This window comes from Stegostoma tigrinum, chromosome 1, assembly GCF_030684315.1.
Source record: "Stegostoma tigrinum isolate sSteTig4 chromosome 1, sSteTig4.hap1, whole genome shotgun sequence".
Classification (NCBI taxonomy): Eukaryota; Metazoa; Chordata; class Chondrichthyes; order Orectolobiformes; family Stegostomatidae; genus Stegostoma; species Stegostoma tigrinum.
In genome coordinates this window covers 36,681,647-36,703,179 of record NC_081354.1, presented here as the reverse complement: position 1 = coordinate 36,703,179, position 21,533 = coordinate 36,681,647, and the positions used below count along the sequence as shown (strand labels likewise).

At 38.0% G+C, this 21,533-nt stretch overlaps 1 protein-coding gene across 4 annotated transcripts in view; it reads right to left on the bottom strand.

Annotated features, from left to right (window-relative positions):
• The window catches only part of bbs7 (Bardet-Biedl syndrome 7), a 48,751-nt gene that overhangs the window by 4,482 nt on the left and 22,736 nt on the right, over window positions 1-21,533 (bottom strand). For all 4 annotated transcript variants that reach the window (XM_048534537.2, XM_048534526.2, XM_048534506.2 and 1 more), the window contains 9 exons: window positions 18,922-19,024; window positions 17,068-17,260; window positions 16,627-16,701; window positions 13,733-13,795; window positions 8,590-8,729; window positions 5,094-5,258; window positions 3,975-4,084; window positions 3,777-3,880; window positions 2,284-2,407 (listed from right to left, as the gene is read on the bottom strand). In XM_048534537.2, the coding sequence (XP_048390494.1) occupies window positions 2,284-2,407; window positions 3,777-3,880; window positions 3,975-4,084; window positions 5,094-5,258; window positions 8,590-8,729; window positions 13,733-13,795; window positions 16,627-16,701; window positions 17,068-17,260; window positions 18,922-19,024 (1,077 nt within the window). The remainder of the gene's footprint in view (window positions 1-2,283; window positions 2,408-3,776; window positions 3,881-3,974; window positions 4,085-5,093; window positions 5,259-8,589; window positions 8,730-13,732; window positions 13,796-16,626; window positions 16,702-17,067; window positions 17,261-18,921; window positions 19,025-21,533) is intronic.

The window sequence follows — 21,533 nt, the reverse complement described above, 5'->3', positions numbered from 1 at the left end:
ATTCTGGAATAATCCTAGCAATACCAATTAGGAAGAGTATCTCAAATGCAGAGAGAGGCCAAGGCTGGAATAAGAAAGACTAACAGGAGGCATGAGGTAACAATGACAGGCTGTGCTAAAACAAACAGTAAATGTCAAACTATATTAATAATAAAAGATTTGTGAAGGATAGAGTGGGGCCCATAAGGCACAGGCAGGCTAAGTTGCTCACTGAAGCAAATGGTACGGCAGAAGTATTAAATGAGTATGTTGCACCATTAGAAAATAGGAACAACGGCAGAGTTAAAAATGTGGATGTTGAGCAATGGAGCAGTATAGTGATAGACAAAGAAGAGGTTAAAAAAGGTTGGCAGTACTCCAGGTAGAGAAGTCGCCAGGTCTGGATAGAATGCATCCTAAATTGCTGAGAGGGGTAAGGGAGCAATTGCGGAACTGATAACAGAAATTTTCCAGGCTTCTCTGAATGCAGGATTGGTCCCAGGGGACTGGAGGATTGCAAACGTGAAACTTGTTTAAGAAAGGGGCTAAAGATAACCCAGGAAACTACAGACCTGTCTGTTTCACGTCAATAGCAGGAAAACTGATGGATGCCATAATGCAGGATAAGGTTAAGTAGACACAGAGAAACGTAAGTTAATGCTCACAATGTGATCTCCTCTACATTGGGGAAACAAAGCATAGACTTTGCGACTGTTTCACAGAACATCTATGTTCTGCTCGCAAAAGATACCCTGAACTACCTGTTGCCTGCCACTTCAATGCACCACCTTGCTCCCTGGCCAACATCTCTGTTTCCGGCTTGGTACAGTGTTCCAGTGAATCCCAGCGCAAGCTGAAGGAATACACCTCATTTTCTGCTTGGGGACACTACAGCCCTCCATACTCAATATTGAGTTCAATAGTTTTAGGGCCTAAACGCTCCCATGTCCCAGCCCCCCACCCCACACACCAGGCCTTGTTTCCACATAACCTGCCACTACACACGCTCCGTTGTTAGTCACTAACAGTCCCCATTAACAACTGTTCACCCTCCCGACCTGATCGATAGCAACTCCTTTGTCTGTCCAACTGTCTTTCTCTCTTTTTGGATTCTATCCTATTGTTTACTCCCTACCCCACCCACTTCCCTATTTTCTGCGTATAAACTGACGTTTTCCCAGCCATCATCAATTCTGAGCAAGGGTCACTGGACCCAAAACGTTAACTCTGTTTCCTCCTCCACAGATGCTGCCAGATTCTTCGAAAGTGGCCAGGCAAGGTGGAACAGTTGTTAAGAAGTCTTAGAGAAACCTCAGGTTCATAAATAGAGGCACAATGTACAAAAACAAGGAGGTAATGCTACACCTCTACAAATCATTGGTCAGGCCATATTTGGAGTTCTGTTTTCAGTTCTGGGCACCTTATTTAAGGATGGATGTTAAAGCCCTGGAGAGAGTGCAAAGGAGATTTATTATGATACAAGGAATGAGTGAATTTAGATACAAGGAAAGATTAGAGAAATTGAGCTTATTCTCCTTGGAGCAGAGAAGATTAAGTGACCTTCTGGAGGTATTCAAAGTTCTGAACAATTTCATAGGGTAAAGGAGAATATTCAATTCATAATAGTTGGTATATCAGTAACTGGGGTCACAATTTCACGATTGTCAGCAACAGAGAGCTAGAAGTGAGAAACCTTTTTACACAGAAAGTTGTTAGGATTTGAATTGCATTGCCTGAGAGAATATTAGAGGCAGCCTGCATAGTAGGTTATCAGAAAAAAAGAGCTGGATGTATGTTTGAAAGTGGTGAATTTAGATATGTATGGGGATAGGGCTGGAGAACGGGACTATCAGGGTGGCTCTTTTGGGAGCCAGTACAGACATGATAAGTCGAATGCCCACCTCCTGTACAGTAAAATTCTATGAAAAAAAAGTTATATAAATTGTTGTTGTGCTGTTGATTAAATATTTAGAGGTGCCAAAGATATGCAGCTACATTTTGGAACGAAAAAATAAAATTTTGCGACAGATTTATGTTTTAGGAGTTTTAAACTTCTCCGGTACTCCTGAGAAAGTTTGAGTTGGAACATACAATCCCATTGTAGAAGAGTTCAACAACTATTAATAGCCAGCCATACAGAAGCTTAAAAAGTATTAGTGTTATTAGAGGAAGATGAAAAACTGAAGGTATCAAAACAGGTCCAAGGATGTTCTGTGTGCTACGTACTTGAAACAGACCTCTATTAGCATTATTCCAGGTTTTCAAACATTCATACTTTCCCCTCTTTCTAGTTACAGTACTTGCCATATAATCTTTCCAAGTGAGCAGGTTGTTTCTTATATTCTTCCAGCAAATTATCAGCTTCCTCTAAAATGCAACGGTATTCAGGTATTAGGAAATCCACATTCCCTTCATAGAGTTGCAGCTCCTGCAAAGAGATGAATTACCTGATCTCTCAGACCATTACACTTAATCAAAGAGAGCCTCTAAATTCTATTATTGCTGTTAATAACATGCATTGACACTACATTTGCAATATAGGAAAACATGCCAACTGAAAAGATATAAGAGGTCAACCAAGATAAATTTTAAGGTGGGTATTTAAGGTGGTGATGTAGGTCGAGTTGCAGCAAATATTAGGAACATTGTAATATCATTAGCAACATTGTAGCATCAGGTAGGTATAAGCACGACACACCTTATATCTAGATGAGCATGATTATCAATGGTGGGGTGAAGTGAGTTCAAGATGGACAAGAGATCAGAGTTGGAGGAATGCAGAGTTTCTGAAGGTCTTTACAGAGATGAGGAGTGTGAAGGTCATAAATCAGTTTAAACATGGTAGATCATTTTGTACTTGAGGATTAATGCAGGTCTGTTTGCACAGGAGTGATGTGAGAGTGGAATACCGTGAGAGTTAGGTTCCGGGCACCAATATTTTAGATACTGTTCATATTTTAGGACCCTTCTGTAAAATTCATGAAAAACTATCTGCAATATGTTTTAACTAGCTTTTCCAATCCTGCAATAACAAAATATTTGTCCTTAAAAGGACTCTAAAGAGACTCAGCAGATGGCAGGGAAAGCATTTTGTTTTCCCATTCTCGAAGCTTAGGTAAAGCAGAATTGCTCTCCCAAATCCACAGTGTTACGATGTCCACTGCCAGCCCATACTTGGTTCTTCATCTCTTTTCTCCATGTGTTGGTGCTTGTGAGAACCATTGTTCTCTGTTCTTCATTCACCCATCAGTGCAAACAATCCTTCAATATTTAACCAGAATAAGTTCTCAGGTTTCATTCACTGCTTCATTGGCTGCTTCTCCCTAAGTACAGCCTTGATGATGTTGTTTGTTTTGATGCTCTTGCAGGAAAAGCAACTCAGTATATCTCAGCTCAGTAGTCTCTCTCCCCACCTGCTGATGCTCTAATGTTCTGATCCCGAGTTTCCTTCTCTTCTGCCCGTATGTCTTCCACACCTCCAAACTACACTCAGTCACCCCTCAAGTCCAACACTCAGTCTCTAAACCATATTCATCTCCATCGAATCTCAAATTGAGTACAATTATATAGTTCTTTCAAAGAGCTGGCATAGGCATGGTGAGATGAATGAATTCCTCCAGTGTTGTAGCTTTTGTGTGTTTTTTTATGAAACAGGCCCTTTGAAGATTACTGATAGGTATACTTGGAGGAGCTATTGGAAAGGAACTGAAGCCTAAGACGGTAGCAGCAAAGTATGCAGCAATACACTCATGAATTGATTTTCTCAACCTGTCTATCACATCATCTTTACAACTTACCTTCAAAGCATCGATTAACTGGACTTTCTTGGCCAAAAGCAACTGATGTTCCAATTTAGGATGGATCAATTTTAATGTGTAGTTTATGGATTCCTCATTAACATCTTTAAAAAAAAAGACACCTCTGAGGAATAATAGATCATAAAACAGTGGAATTCTAGGATCTTAAAAGGACACAAATTTTGGATTGGTTCTCACCATATGAGATGTTGAGATTGATTTTTCTTTTTGTAGCTTCTTTTGTCAATATGTCTTTCAGGATGGAAATGGTCGAGATGTTGTCCGATTTAAAAGTTCCTTCACCTTTTCTAAGAGCATGTGCAAATAGTTAAGAAATCCTCAAAAGCAATTTCATTGGAAACAAAAAAGATTAACACTGCAACAAGTTAATAAATACAACATATAGACCATTTCTTCGACAGCTACTCCTTGACTAAGATAACAGAAGTTTTTAAACAGATCAGATATATGAAAATAATGTTGATGTCGAAAAAGAATGCAAATTATTCAAGTACTTTGTTATATTTTGATATTGTTCCCATTCACTGGGCAGATTTTAAATGATCGTGTCGGCAGGATCAGAAGCCTGAATTTGTTTACCACCAACTGGCATGTGGACACAATCTGGCCTCCAACCCCTTCTGGAACATGCCCATCTGAGGACCTGAATTTAAATGGTGAGGGATCCAAGGAGCTAGGGTAATGAAAGCATTGTGGAAGTGTTTGATTCTTTTCTTAGAATTTCATGTCTGAAGCTCTGCACAAGAATATAACCAGATACATTTTAACATTGAGCGAAAGACAGTGACATTAGGACTGCCGAACAAAAGCTCTGAAAGGGCTGATTTTAAGGAACGTCTTAAAAGGTAAAAGCAGAAGAGGGAATTTCAAAGTTTTAATTTCATGTAGAATATCTAGTAACATTGCAAAGGTTACTTGCCATATGATTTGTTTCTATGAGATAAGTGAAGTGATACTGCCACATTTGCACTGATCTAGAATGCATATTAATGTGCACAGGCATAACTTAGGAGCACAATGAAGCCCTGAGTATGAGACTTCTAAACAACTTGCTTTTATTCTAATTCTAACCTTTAAGCAAACAGCTTATTTCGTGCAGATTCTTTTCATTATTATAATATGCTGAACAGTTAGGTTACATAATAGACAATGCATTTCTGACCAAGCTGCATTTTAAGAGTTAAATAAACCATAATGAAAAATAAAAGGAAGCTCATTTAGAATTCGTAAAACATTCAACATTTAGATTACAAATAAAACAGAAATGATATCCAGCCAGTGTGTCATTTCCCTTACTTGTAGGTGCATTCCAACTGTGTGTCCAGGAATGTGTTCTGAAAGTGAAATGTGACGTTATCACCCACTGGAACTTTATCTGGTACTTCAGGCAAACAGAAAACAACCCAGGAATGAATTTCTGCAAAGCTGAACTGTCCTGTGAGTATCAGTGTATTCACAGGCCTGAGTTACAGAAAACAGAGAAAAAAAAAGCAAAAATAACTACCATGGAGTGTTACAATAACATTACCTCTCCACGTTTCTGACCAGTTTCTCTTTTCTTTTGGAAGAGAGGGCAAACGTTCAATTCACGAATGTTCTTTTAAAATGTGAGGTAATAACTGTGAACATTTAACAAAGTACTCATGAACTTGAAATGTTAATTGACTCCCTCTTGCTCTAGTTAGAGATTGCCAGCCATTTCAGTTACAGCAGATGTAGTCCTTAATTAATCGCGATATTCATCAATCATTGCATAAACTTGTCTCTATCCCAAATTTTCAACATCCAAACCCAATGCTACCAAGACAAACTGCCACATTCATACCAAAGCTTCAGCTCAGATCAGACAGCAGCATGTTGTATTATTCTCCCAGTTTATCCATTACGTGTTATAGACACTCAAAGTTTCCTATCAGTGTGTCTTCCTTTTCTGCTTCAATGTGTCTTCCTTAATCCCATGGTGACATGGTCCTTCACTGGATTCAATCCATCTCCTGTGTGTCTGCCCTCACCATATCCTCTCCCTCCCAGATGATTATAGGCTCTCCTTCTCCCCACCTTCAATTTCATCAGCCTCTGTATTCATTGGTCCAGACTCTGCCATTTTTGCTCACTACATGATATTACTATGAAATGCAGCTTCCCCTGCACTCCCATTTTAACATTCCATTCCCTCTGCAATACTGTGATCCACTTGAGTCACCTCCAAACATCACCTCCTTTTTATACTGTACCTTTCCATATAAGCAATACGATAGCTGTTATAACTTCTCACTATCCAAGATACCAAATAATCCTTTCAGGTGAGCAGTGATTGACTTGTACTGCCTACAATTCAGCAGACTACTCTCTGCTCATTCTGTAATCTCCACAATGTTAGGGATGCCAAATTCAGACTGTGAGACTACTTTGTGGAACACCTACATTTAGTCAACAAAAAACAACCTCAGGTTTTGTCACATTTGTCATTTCAGTTCTCTGCTTTGCTCCTATCCTGTTCTTAGCATTTAAGTGTTTTAATAAAGCTCAATAAAAAGCTCAAGGACTAGTAGCTCACCTTTAATTCAGCACTTCAACTGGGCACTAGTTCAATAATTCATGAGTTTAACAATTTTAGATCATAACCCCTTGTCAACTTTGCTCATGTTTGACCAACTTGATTAAATTTTTCAAAGGGGTGACCAGGTATGTATACGAGGATGATGCTTTTGATGTATCTTACTTGCACTTCAGCAAAGATTTTGATAAAGTCTGGCATGGGAGACTGATAGCATGGGTAGCAGAAAGCAGACATTGATGGTTGAGTGGTGTTTTTCCAATAGGAAGTATTGGGGTCCTTGCTGTTTATGATTTATGTAAATGATTTTGACTTGAATATTTGATGGTTGATCAGTAAGTTTGCAGATAATACAATAATTGGTGGGGTGATAAATAGTGAGGAGGATGGCCTTAGACTACAAGGATATATGTACGCAGGTCCGATGGGCTGACTGGTGGCAAATGGAATACATTCCAGATAAATATGAAGCAATACACTTGGGCAGGACAACTAAGGCAAGGGTATGAACAGTAGAGCCCTGGGAAGCACAGTGGTTCAGGGGTAACTTGTTGTGCTTATATATCAGTCCCTCAAAACAGTGTTTCAGGTGGCACATGGGATACTTGCCATTTTTGCCTTTATGAGCTGAGACATACAGTTTGAGAGCAGGAGGTTATGCTGGAACAGAACAAAACATTGGTTAACCCACAGTATTACGTGCAGTTCTGGAATTCTTATTATACAAGGAATGTGATTGCACTGGACAAAGTGTAGAGGAGAATTCCCAGGATGTTACTTGGGCTGGAGAGTTTCAGTTATGAAGAGATATTGAACAGATTGGAATTGTATTCTTTAGGGCAGAAGGAATGAGGGGGAACATGATTGAGATGTATAAAATTATAAGGGGCATAGATAGGGTAGACAGAAACAATCTTTTCCTTTTGATAGAAGGATCAATGATGGGGGCGTAGATTTAAGGTAAGGGGCAGAGGTTTAGAGAAGATGGGAGGGTAGTGGGAATCTGGAATCATTGTAAGAGTGGTAGAGGCAGAAACACTAATAACATTTAGAAAGAATTTAGAGGCACATTTGCAGTGCCAAGGCATACGAGGTTAAGGGCCAAATTTTGGAAAATGGGATTAGAACCATTAAGTGATTATCTTTTTAACCAGCATGGACACGATGGGACAAATGGCCTTTTCTGTGATGTAGGTCTCGGTGACTATGTCTCTAAATGCTCTGGGGACACTAGTTCAAATCACAGAAAGGGGTGGAATTTAAACTAAATTAATAAATCTGGAGTATAAAGCTAATCTCAGTAATGTTGCTATGAAACTATCATGATGTTCTAAAAATCTATCTGGATTAATAATGTACTTTCAGGAAGGAAAGCTACCATCCTTACTCAGTCTGGTTTACAATGACTCTAGATTTACAGCCAAGTGGCTTGGCTTTTAACTCCCTCTGAAATCACCTTCCCAAACCATTCAGTTAAAGGGGAATTAGAAATTGGCAACAAATGCTGGCCTGGTCAGTGACATCATATCTGATGACAGAGTAAATCATTATAATATCATGGCTTATCTACATCCTCACTCCATCTATCCACCTTGCTTCTAGATATCCTTGCTGAACAAAAATCTATTACATTTTATCTTTTGAAATTTCCAATTCATTTAGCCTTGAGAGCTTTTGGAGGTGGGGTGAGCCTTTAAAAAACAAAATATAATTGTGTAACGTTCAGTAGAAATGTGTTTCCAAGTGATACAGATTTACACTAACATGTGTGAAGAAGTGCTTCTTGACATCATCTCTGAATAGTTTAAGATTAGAATAATACCAAATTGATCACCCTCAATCTTTGAGACTTAGGGGAGTGCAACCCAAGTCTATGCAACCTACAAAGGCCAATATATCCTTGTTGAGATATACTGCTGGTCTGCTACATTAAAATACTGTACTTCAAAGTACAATAGAAACACAATTTCAACTATTATTTCAAAAACCTACAATGAGAATCCATGCTAATATGATGCTGATTCAGAGGTGACTTATCTACCATAAAAGCGGAAATGTTGTTCACACCTAAGCCATTTCTACTGACCACTTGGGTTCCGATGAAGAATCATTTTGGATGAAACGTTAACTTCTTTTCTCTCCACAGACGCTGCTAGACCTGGTGACTTTCTCTAACATTTATTGATTTTATTTCAGATTACCAGCATCTATGGCATTTTGCTTTCATTAACCAACCTGCTGTGATCAATAGCATGTGTCCTCTGATGAAGTGACAGTGGTTTAATCCGATACTGATGGACCTGGCAGGTCTTAGGCTGGAGACGTGGGGTAATATAGGCTTGTAGTGTTCCATGTTGTCCTTCTATGGAACGAATCTATAGAAAGAACATAAAATTAACCCTCCAGAAAGGTACACAATGATCTATAGCCTTTAAAATCAAAGTTAAAACTACTACTGCATGGTGAACCTCACTGCAACTACAAATTGATGCTAAAGTCTTGAATAATTTTTAAGAATGTGGAGAAGAAACAAAATATAATTGTGTAACTTTCAGTATAAATGTGTTTCCAAGTGTCTCACCTTAAATTAATACAGTGGTACTTCTGGAAAAATAAATATTCTAGTATGAAAATATATTTTCTCATTTCCTTTTACTTAATCAAAATCTGAACCTTAAGAAAGATTGCCATCCATTTAGAGCTTCTCAATTCCATTTTAAGACCTCATTAAAGGAGATTGAGGTTCGTGCAAGGAGACTGGAAGTTATAACGTAACTTTCACCACTTCAGGACATCTTAAAGTGCTTTATAACCAATGATGTACTTTTGAGATGTTATTTAAGCAGAAGTCAATTTGCAGAAACAGCAATTTCATAATGACCAAATGATGTCATTATAATGCAGCTGAGACAAATAATTTGCTAGAACAGTGAAATGACATCTGCTCTTCTTTGAAAAGTATCATTGGATCATTTATGTCCATGAGATCAAAATAGTTAATATCTCATCTGGAACTAAATATGTACACAAAAATAGCATAAATGTAAAAATTAAAATCTGAATATCGGCAAACGAACAGTGGATGTACAGCAAGATACAGATCCAACCTAGACAGTCTCACTGCCATAAGCTAGTTGTGACTAGTTAGAAAAGGAGTGTAGATAGAAACATTGGAAGAGACACTGAATGGATTAAATTAGATCTCAATTGACTTGTGACCTAGCTTCATAGATGTTTTTATCCATACTCCTTAATAACTTTGTTAATTTTAAATCTGAGATCTGTTAAGTAATGGATCCAGCATAAATTTAGATCTGTGGAACAGAGTTCCAAGCTTCTAACAACCCAAAATGTTAACTTTGTTTTTTCTTTCACTGATGCTGCCATACCTGTTGGGCTTTTCCGGCAACTTTGTTTTTGATCCACTTCTATCCCTTGTACTCTTGATTTCTCCATATAAAGGCCAGTATTCAAATAAACTTTTGAGAACTTTCTGTATTTATTCAGGACATTTTAATGAACTATTAACAACTCCCCAAGTCCCTTGTGATCTTCATTACTTCTAGAAAAATATTTGTCCATCTTTTTTAGTGGATGACTTTATAACTGTCTTTAATGAAACTCAATTGCCATAGATCACCTGTAATTTTATGGGACAATGCTTTCAATTTTTTTTCATTTTTTTCTTTTATTCATTCATTCATTCACAGGATGAGGGCATCGCTGCCAGGCAGCATTTATTGCCCATTCCTAGTTGCCCAGAGGGCAGTTCAGAGTCAACCACATTGCTGTGGGTCTGGAGTCACATGTAGGCCAGACCAGGTAAGGATGGCAGTTTCCTTCCCTCAAAGATATTAATGAACTGGATGGGTTTTTCCGACAATCAACCAATGGATTCATGGTCATCATTAGATTCCTAATTCCAGATATTTTATTGAATTCAATTTCCACTATCTGCCCTGGCAGGATTCAAACCTGGGTCCCCAGAATGTTCTGGGTCTCTGGATTAATAGTGCAGCGATAATACCACTAGGCCATTGCCTCTCCCACCAGCTTCATCTGTAGCTAACAGGCTCTTAGAAGGGGCTTTATTAAATGTCTTTTGGACAGCCATGTAAATAACATCTAAAGTCATTCTCTTACCCACTACTTGAGTTACTGCATCAAAAGCGCAATAAAGTATAATCAAAAAACTATTTCTGATCAGGTGAAAATTTTTCAAGATCGTCAGTCAACCTCTATTGTGACTAGAATCTAATAAAATTTCCCAATTATACAAATTAGACTAACTGGGCAAAATGTTGCTTGTTTTCTCCTCTTGTTCTTGTTATATTGCAGAATGGTGTATGTAATTTTCCAACATTAAAGGAGTGGTCCCAAATTTAGAGAATTTACAGCATTATATTTCTGTCCACAGCAATGTGGTTCTCCCCTAAAATTTTAAAATTTGGAAATAGAAATTCAATCAAGGGGATTGGTCATTATTTGTGCCATGATTTCCCTCATTATTGTTATTGGTGAATTCCTGTTCTCAATTTCATTTTAGTTTCCGTAGCTTGTCTGAAAAGTACTGCCTCAACTGTAAGTACTGATGGAAAAAAGTCAAAATTTTCATCATTTCCTTGATTTCAATGGACCCATATTACTCCTATGCACTTTTTTCAAGTTGTCAAGTTGTTTGTGTGATTCAAGCATCCTTGCAAGTCTCTTTTCATATTTCACTTCTGTAGTTTTTACCACCATCATAATTTTTTTTGTCTTGATCGCTGTTTCTTGCATCTTTTCCATTTATCAGGACCCATGCTATGATTTGCACTTCATTTTAAAGTTGATGTTTCAACCCACCTCTTCAACTGTCCTTTACTTTTTTTGATATAAGAGCTCATGCCCCTTAGGGATATAAATTTGTACTATATCACACGCAATTATTTTTAAACATGATTTATCGATCATTGTTGTTTGACCAATTAACAGATTTCTCTCTCCTGGCTTAATTATTTAATCATAGAATAGTGTATAATTTGACTCAATAACACAAATCTACATTTTTGATATCAAAAAGCATGCTTAGGCCTTAAGTGCATTTTTGGGGCTTTAATTGCATTGGGAATCAACCTCAAGAAATTAGCTCAGAATCACATGTTATGCTTGCTTTTAAGTCATTGTGTGGGATCAAGTGATCTGGGACATGTTGCCAAAACATGTAGGAGTTTGAAGACGTATTGTAATTTAGATTATTTACAATTTTGTACCTACTTTTTAAGTTTCAAATTTTCTTCAAGCTCCTTCACAAAAGACAATTAGAGATAGAATTTCTGTGCTCGCCTTGCCAGTGACACTCAAATTCCATGAATACCCCTTTACAAGTATTGGAGGCCTAAAACATTTTTTAAATGTATTCACAGGATGAGGGCATCGCTAGCTAGCTACCTATCTCTCACTGCCCAGTGGACAGTTGAGAGTCAACCACATTGCTGTGAGTCTGGAAACAAGTCTAGGCCAGTTTCCCTCCCTCAAAGGCATTAGTGAACCAGATTGGTTTTTCCAACAATCGACAATGGATTCACAGTCAGCATTAGACTCTTAATTCCAGATATATGTTGGATTCAAATTCTACCATCTACCGTGGTGGGATTTGAACCTGGGTTCCCAGAAGGTTATCTGGGTCTCTGGATTAACAGTCCAGTGATAATACCACTAGGCCATTGCCTTCTCAACAAAGCTCCCAACATCCTAATGACACAAAGTAGGAAAGTAAATTGTGAAGAGGGCACAGAGTCTGCAAAGGGATTTAAATCAGCCAGGTGAGTGAAAAATAAGTTGGCAGAAGGAGGATAATATGGGAAACTGTTCACTTATCCACTTTGGCAGAAAGGAAAAAATAAGGGTATTATTTGAATTGAGAAACACGACAGAACTCTACAGCATAGAGAGACCTGACTGTCTTGGAGTATGAATCACAGAACAACAGTAATCAGACACATCAAATAATCAGAAATGCAAGTAGAATGTTGCCATTTATTGCAAGGGGAAAATGAGAATAAAATTGGGGAACTGTTGTCACAGCTGTACAGGGTCGCTCTGAAATTGCACCTGGAGAACGGTGTGCAGTTTTGGTATCCTTAATTAAGGAAGGTTATAGCTACATTAGAAACGGTCCTTCAGTCAGAGAGGGCTTACGCAAGAGGGCTTACAGTGGTTGCAGTTCAGAGGAATAAGAGGTAATTTTACTGAAACATTTAGAATATCCCAAGGGATTTGAGAGAGTGGATGCTGGGATGTTTCCTCTTCTGTGATGTTGATAAGTAGGAAATTCAATTTCAAAATTGGAGAACCCCAAATTTTAAAGCCTAAAGATGAGAATGTTTTTGTCGGTGGCGGGGGAGCAGGGCACCAAGAAACACAACCAATTCTCACTTGTCTCCCTACACATGAAAAATGAAGGATATGAATTCGACTGGGACAACACATCCATAATCGCACAAGCCAAACAGAGGCACACCAGGGAATTCCTGGAGGCCTAGTATTCTGGCAAGAACTCCAGCAGCAAACATTGAATTAAACCCTGTGTACAAACCACTGAGAAAGAGAACCAGAACTGGTACCAAACACCCCAACAAACTGAGGCATATAAATAGCAAGCAGGACAGAATACCAACACTTCACTGGAGGTGCACTGATGATGTTATTTAGCAAGGTGACAAAATGTTTGCAACCAAACTCACCAGCTCGGCCAGCATGTCTACAAAGGGTATATTACAAGCCTGGTGAGAGATAGATTTGAAGGAGTCTCTTAAAGTCAAAAGCATTGCAAACAGGTGAGGAGATATGCCAATGATATTCCAGAGCTTGAGGGCTAGGCGAGTGAAGGCACTGTCGCCAATGGTGGAGCAATTAAAGCGGTCAGAATTAGAACTGCACAGGTATCTCAGAGGGTTGAGGGCTAGAGGAGATTTGATAATAATGTGTTTTAAAATTATGTGACTTGACCTGGAGCCAATGTAGGTCAGTAAGCACAGGTATGAGTAGGAAAAGGGGCCTGCTGGAGTCAGATTACAGAGCTCTGAATGACCTCAATTAACTCAACAAGTAAAAGGAATTATTGCATGGACTTTAACAGAAGCCAGCAATGAATCAATAATTTGGAAATTATTTAGAAATACTTCAATAAGATGAAAAATGCTGCATGATATGTAAGGGTCATGTCTTATAGAAAGGTGTGAATCAAAAGGATTAGCAAAATAAATTCAAGTGGCAGGAAAAATTGCTGTGTTTCCTGAGCATTGCATTATAGATGCTGGAAGTAGGAACAGAAACAAAACGCAAGAAACACACAGTAGTTCTGTCAGCAAGAACTGGATTTACCCATTTGTAGTACCTTTAGTTCCAACCTGGTGGTATTTGCTTGGCATCGATAAGTTGCCAGAAGAAAGTTGCCATTCTGTTGATAAAAAAAATAATAAATTATATATATTATACATACACAGACATACATAAACGGAAGCTATTTGATTCATTTTTTCTGGATGCGTCTAAACTATTCCTACTTACCCAATCTTTAATCAGAGACCAGTAAGCTAACGATGCTTCAAATATTTGTCATTTTTCAACTGAAAAGATACCATCCTTTCTGCCTCAAGACCTTCTATTGCAGCAACTCCAATCTCAACAACCGCCCATGAAAAGAAATGTCTGCTAACCTTTATTCTCACTCACAGGTAACCAACGGCCCTTGTTACTTATGCATCATCTAGAATAAATAGTCTTTGTCCAGTGACATGTAGGGACCTTTTAAAGAAGCTTTTAAAGAAATACTACCCAAATCTGAAGTTGTATCTTCATAACTATACGTTCCCATGTCTAGAATAATCCTGAAGTTTAGAGATCACTAGTTTTTAATATCCTTTCTATTATGGGGTGTCTAAAAATCACACAGCTCTAGAAATTCCGCAGAACAGCTCCTGCTGCAACTTTGCCAGAGGTTCAATGGAAGTGGGGCTTCCACTACTCATTCAACAAGTATATGGCAGAGAAGCAGGTGAGTAACTCCAAGGAAATAATAAGCCAAGCACTTTAACTGTGTAGTTCTAAATGTATACAAAACATTGTTGCTCTGGCATTCTATGATTTTATCTGATATTTGCACTTATAAGGAATTTCTATGTCTTTTCATCATAAATAAACAATACCATACCGATGCATGCTAAATTGCATTTGTGTTATACATCCCTTTTTCCTGTTATTCTGAAGCCTGTTTGCCAAACTCCCTTTCTTCAGTTTACACAGCAAGTTTTTAAGATTATGGATTTAAGGAGTTTTTCCTCCAACTGTTGAAAAACTAAAGTTAAACATTATACTCTTCATTTTCCTCTTGAAGAAGTCTCACTATTTGCCAATCTAACAGCGTAATATATATGTAGTTAAGCAAGATAGTGAAATTGTGACTAGACTCTAGTGTTTTCCTGCCCAAATGTATGCTGTCAGGATCCAGGAACTTCTTCATTTTACGTCTTATAATTTTGATTTGGTTGGTCTAGTTAGAAATATTTATTGTTCCATTTCCTCCTGTGGAAAAAACTTACATTCACACTTCCCACTTTATTTGTGAAAACCATTGCAAAATATTTAGTTAACAGGTCTGAAAGTTTAGGTCCCTTCATTCAAGAACAGTGGCAGTAGTGTTAAAAGCTAACCTAGGAACTGAATACACCGGATTGATTCTTTTTTTAAACCAGCAATTAAGACAGCGATGTAAGTGGCAGCAGGAATGAGGGAACAAGACTTGACATTTCTTCATCTGGTATCCAACAAAAGATCATGAGACAGCTGCACTGAATAATTTAAGTATATTCATTTGTCACTTGGCCAAAGTAGGGAACAGATAGCAGCCTCGTCCGGATTGTGATCCAGAAACCCAGAAATGTTGCCAGGATTATTTAAAGTAATTTGCTGTTTCCTCATATATATTGGGTGCCAGTGTTGTCGTCATAACTTTGTATTCCATAATCAGACTTCCACCTTAAACTGAGAGCAGTTCTGCCCACTCGAGCTATTCTATTACATGCCTTTAAAAGCTCTTACTATTTCCTCTTCTATTATGTACTAGTCTTTTTTCTATCCTTCCAATCTCCCTTTTACTTACTTAATAACCTTTGTATATTCCTTAGGTTTTTTCATTATTGTTAAACTTAATTTTATTGTAAACTTCCCAACAACCAACAGAATGGATTGCTCCTTTACCCTTTGGACTTAGATGCATCCGTTTTTACCTTTTGTTTCTATTGAATCTATTAGTGAATCCAGGAGCTCCAACAAGCATTCATAATCAGATTACATCTCACAACTCTGTCAACAAAGCAGATTAGCAGCTGGACCAACACCTATTCTGCCGGGTGGTCTCATGATGAATGCCTGGTTGAACACAAAAACTCCGAAACTAAGCAAAACGTTTGCATGGCTGCAAAGAGGACAGCTGGCTTTGTTTACCTGACAGTTTGATGAGCTTTTAACACACTTCCCTCTCTTTGAAGTGTTTTCTCAATGCCTGTTTTTCTAAGAGTGTGTTTTTAAAATCTGATTGAAATGTTCATTTTTTTAAACTTGGCACTGTTACCAAATAACTGATAAATTCTATACCAAATAGGGTGAGGGGCATGGGAAATTGAAATAGATAGAGGTGGGTGAGTGTTAAGGGCTGGAGGGCCTAACAACTATGTTTAGATCTAGGCTGATATCCCAATAACGGAGGCAGGACTTCCAAGCTGCTAGCCTGAACATCTGCCACCTCAAACCAGCCTTGGGAACCCGCATCCTGACTCCAACATGTACTCAACTCACAGAGAACAAACCTCCAAGTAAATGGGCTAATTTTCTAAAATCGGGAATGCGATACCAGCAATTGTTCTAACAGACAATGAAACTTCAGTCCAAAATGTCACTCAACAGAGATAAACAATATCCTCTGCAGTAGCAACATCTTTTTTGAATGCTGAATCTGATCAGTCAACAAATTACGATAAACATTACTTGCCACCATAATGCTATGCATTCAGCTAAATTCAAAGCTGGATCAGAATTTGGATTCATGATCAGTATGTAAAAGTTATCACTTGGATAAACCAAAGTCCCAGTTTTCACAGTGAAATATGTGGCAGGTAATAAGAATCCAATATCTGCATTCAAAGCAAATAAGAAAGCAAACCTTAAGTGTTTGAATTTATTAACTTTTTTTAGAATGAAGTAACTTTGCAATAACTTGTACTTATGTCTTACCTCTGCATCACATCCACTGAAGCTGACCACTGCTGAATTTTTGTCCACATCCAATAGATCTATTGGGACATCACTCTGTGCACAGAAATAAGCAAGTCGAACAAAATTATCAGGCTTATTGCCCAAACATCAAAACCAATTTTACTGCTGAAAAAGAAGCTGAAATTTTTTATCTTGAACTTTTTGGGACAGAACTGCAAGAATACCAAAACTGTATAATTGTTGATTGGTTGAAGCTTTCCCACAAAGAATGCACCAAAGAAAAAAATATTTCCCAAGCTTTTGCTTAAACTCAAACCAGACCTATTGACAATGGCTGAGCCATTGCCATTGGGTATGCACCATGGAACAATGGTATAAGGGACTGCGTAAATAATGTAAAATATCTCAGATTTCTATCTATAGCATGTGACTGTCCTAAACAATCACAGTTTCTTTTACCTGTAGTAGTACATTGTCGATAGCTGTCTGCACTTCTATGGTGAGACTATAGCTCGCATCATCACGATTCAGAGTAAACTTATCATTCACACTAAAGACAGGCACCGCTGAAACTGCAGCACTCGATTGCGCTGACTGCTGGTATTTCTCACGCTCTTGAAGTACCTTCATCTGTAACTGCTCCAACTCTACCCTAATGGAGAAACATGTTCTGCACGGTCAGTTGTATTCAAGATTTCAAAGAATTGGGTAAGAGATCATTGATAAAAATCGTATTTTTCATCTTTCCTAAAAGCTATAAAAGACTTCTGAAGAACTAATAAATCAACTCAAGGGTATATTACTAAAAGAGGTCAGATATCCTACTGGAACATTTCATACAGTAAAACTGGGCTATTATTTCAAGATGAGGTCGACAAAATTTAATCTGTATTATCGTAAAAGGGGCATATTTTTAAGGTGAGGGGATAAAGATTTAAAAAGGACATTGGGGAAATTTTTTGTTTTTACACAGAGAGTGGTTTGTGTGTTGAATGAACTGCCAGACAAAGTGATGGATGCAGGTACAGTTACAACATTTAGAAGACATTGGCAGGTAATAAGAATCCAATATCTGAATAAGAAAACAAACCTTAAGTGTTTGAATTTATTGACTTTTATTAGAATGAAAATAACTTTGCAATAACTTGTACTTACATCTTACCTCCGCATCACATTGACTGAAGCTGACCACTGCTGAAATTTTGTCCACATCCAATTGGTCTACTTATCTATTCACGAACAGGAAAGATTTGAAGGGATATGGGCCAAGTGCAGGCAGGTGGGACAAATTTAGTTTGGGAACATCGTTGAACTGAAGGGTCTGTTTCATGCTGTACACCTTTATGATTCTCTTCCACTTAATTGAAACAAAGACATGGAAATACACAAAGCATAGATAGAATCGGTTGAAGAGCCAACGATTTGTATATGTTTACTTGTGCTTCATGGGAGGTGGCAGATATCAGCAACGCCACATTGATTGTTCTAAAAAGAAAGGATAACCGAGGTTCTATAATGCAGTTTTACAATAACTTGCCTAGTTTCTCAAATTCAAGTTCAATTTCAATCTTGAAAGACCACTATTACATTATCTAGGATTCAGCAGTATGACACAATGCTGGTCTACAACTTGAAAGCCCCAAATAGTAGTTCCCCTCAGGACACTCACCATTCAGAGTTGGAAGTATATCACCCTTCCTTCAGTGTTACTGGCTCAAAATCCTGGAACTAACAGCATTGTGGGTGTACCTACACCAAATGGACTACGGTGGTTCAAGAAAGTAGATGACCGCCACCTTTTCAAGTGCAACTAGGGATGGGCAATGAATGCTAGTCCAACCAACAACCTCCACATCCCATGGAAATACTGGAAATACTCAGCAAGTCAGGCAGCATCTGTACAGGAAGAAACAGATTTGATGGCCAGAATATTGTAAGAAAGTCTGAGGTCCCACTGTCATGGTTGAAAGCAGGTCCTGAGCCTACAGGTGGACAGAATCCCAGATAGGATCTTGCCAGGAGTCAATTAAGAAGCTACCACCAGATCTCATGTCCACATGAGGCTGGTATCCGGTCTCTCAAAACTGCCTGCTCAATCAGAAGGCTGACAGTTCAGCAGTATTGTTAACAGAAGGGTCACTGTTAAGGCTGCAGGAAGGAGATGGTGTCTCTATGTTGTAGTGTTTGCAAATAAGAGTTTAGATTGCTTTTTAAAATGTGCAAGGGTCAAGTGGATAGGTCCCAGTAATTGAAGTAGTGAACCTTCTAGCAACAAAGAACAGCACGTTTGAACACTACACTAGTACTTCAGACCTGATATTTATGACTTTATTCTGCATCTCCTGGTTCAGCTTCAGATCATCAGAAGTCCCTGCCTCTCTCTGAACTGGCTCAGTTGTTAGACCCATCACCCAGCCTAAAAACCAAACATATGAAAAGCAAATATCAGCACAAAAGACAGTCATTCCTAAAACACCATTCATGATATAAACCCATACAAATCACTGCATGCAAGAAACTGAAAAGAAAATTTAAATAGAGCTCATATTTATCATAGATAAAATCAGCCATTATTAAGAATTCTAGGTTTCAACTGAAATTATAAAGGTCAGTTCTTTTTGTAAACCAGAAAATGTTTACTGAATACCATTACATTTATATTAAAACGCAACAAACATCCAGCAGATAATGTTCCCATTATCAATGTTCAGAAGTGTGTTGGGTAGGTCTTTTATTTTGGTCATTTTTACCCTTCCATTTAATTGAAATAAAGACATGGAAATACACAGAACTGTTTGTAAAAGGAAGTATTATGAACTTGATATCATGCATTCCTTCAGATGGATTTAGACAGAACACAAATGTACACACAAGTTAGGAATTTATTCAGTTGCTTCTAATGCATCCTTCCCTTCCCTATGCCCACCAAGCTTCTCCTAAGGTGAACTAGCATGAACCAACATATTTTTCTTGCTTATCCATTCATGCTTTCTCCAAGACCATCTTGTCCCTGAGATTAATCTCCAAGTCTCAGCTCTATTCTCACATTCAACTTCCTTTCCTGATCCATGTGCTCACAGATATCATAGATATTTCCAACCTCCTGAATGTGTTTGAATCATCCTTGCATCAAAAGTACTAAATACCAACCCTTCCTTTCCTCTACAAAATACTTCAACATTTGATAATCTCTCAGATTTATGGTCAATTTCCTGCAATCCATATGTGAACATCTCCAAACATGTTTTTGTCTTCAATGCTTGCCAAAGTCAAAAAATACATCCCCCATGTTGTACTATCCCTTCCTAATCCTCAACCTGTCTGAGTATCTGACAAGGCAGATCACAACATCATCCTCAAATACCTTTCCGACATTTTCAAGCAGTGTTCAAACTGTTGTTCTTGGGTCTTAGTCTTTCCAATTCAGCTGTAGCCACAGAATTTCTTACAATAGCTTCTCTTCCAACCCTGGAGTACAGCCTTAGGAGTTCCCAAGTATTTATTTTTCATCCATTTATCTTTATCATCTATACACTGCCCCTTGGCAATATCATTCAAAAACAACAAGTTAGATTTCAAAGTTCTAAGGAAGGGTCATAGGACCTGAAACGTTAACTTTGTTTTTTCTTTCACATGTCAGATCTGCTTGGCTTTTCCAGCAACTTTGTTTTTGTTCCTGATTTACAGCATCTGCAGTTTTTTCAGTTTTTAATGTTAGATTTCAAGTGCAGAATGCTGCCTGCTCTACATTTCTGCCTCCTCTAAACCTGTCCTGTATGTTGTAAGACTTGTTCTGCATGAGCCAACATTTTCTATATTTAACCAATAGTGGAAATACTGAACACTACATACTCCATTTTCTAGCCAATAATTCCGTATCTCCCCAGTCTCAGATTTTGTCCATATCCTAACTCACACCTAATTCCAAACACTATGGTGGCCTCTTGGTCCAGCACGGCAGCATTCTGGTCTGGCGCAGACTTCCAGTCTCAAGATGGTTCCAGAGCAGTGTCTTGGTTTCAAGAATTGAAGCTTGACACCATCTAGAGTCAAGGCCCAGTGTGGACTACAGGCTAGGTTCCAGCATGGACTTGGTAGGAGGGACTGTTATTCTGAATTTTTTGTTTTAGTTTTATAATTGATTCCTATGATCTGCAATGCTGGACTCATCACTTTTTTATCTTGCTAATTTTTTTTTCTAAGATTTTGTAATTTAGAACATGTACCTTGATTGTAAGATGGCACCATAAGTGGAAAACTGTAAACTTCTCATTTAACTACATGTGACAATAAAGATAATTTTAATTCTATTCACCACTGTACTCAATGATCTACACTGGCTTGGGGTCATTAACAGTTTAATTAAAAAGTTCTAATTCTAATATTAAAAGCTTTCACTGGCCTCTGTCCTTCTTATACCTTTAATCTTCCCTAGTTTAAATACCTCCAATAGTTCTGCATCCTCCTATCTGGCCGTTAAGCTTCACTCTAACATTGACAATTGTGTTTCCAGTAAGCTAGACTTTAAGGTCTGGAATTCCTTTTCACACTTGCTTTTCACCTCCTCACTTCCCTCTCCATTAAAACCTAGATGTTTGATAAATTAAGACAGTCATACCAAATATAGCCACCTCCCCACCTTTGGCTCAGTATTAATTTCTGTCTGATCACAATCCTGTTAAGAGACCTGGCATGTTTAACTGCAGTAAAGATGCTATATAAATAATGTCACTTTTAAATGGTAGAATATAAACATTTAAAATATTTTGGAATTAATTTTTGTGCAGGACAAGGTAAGACATTAGTGTGTTCTAATCACTAATTAAGGTGTAAGTGAAGTTGCATTTTTAATCACTATTGTGGCCATAGTTCTTGCCATTTAGAACTAGACTAAGCTGACACAAATTCAGTTCTCAAGACCTAGC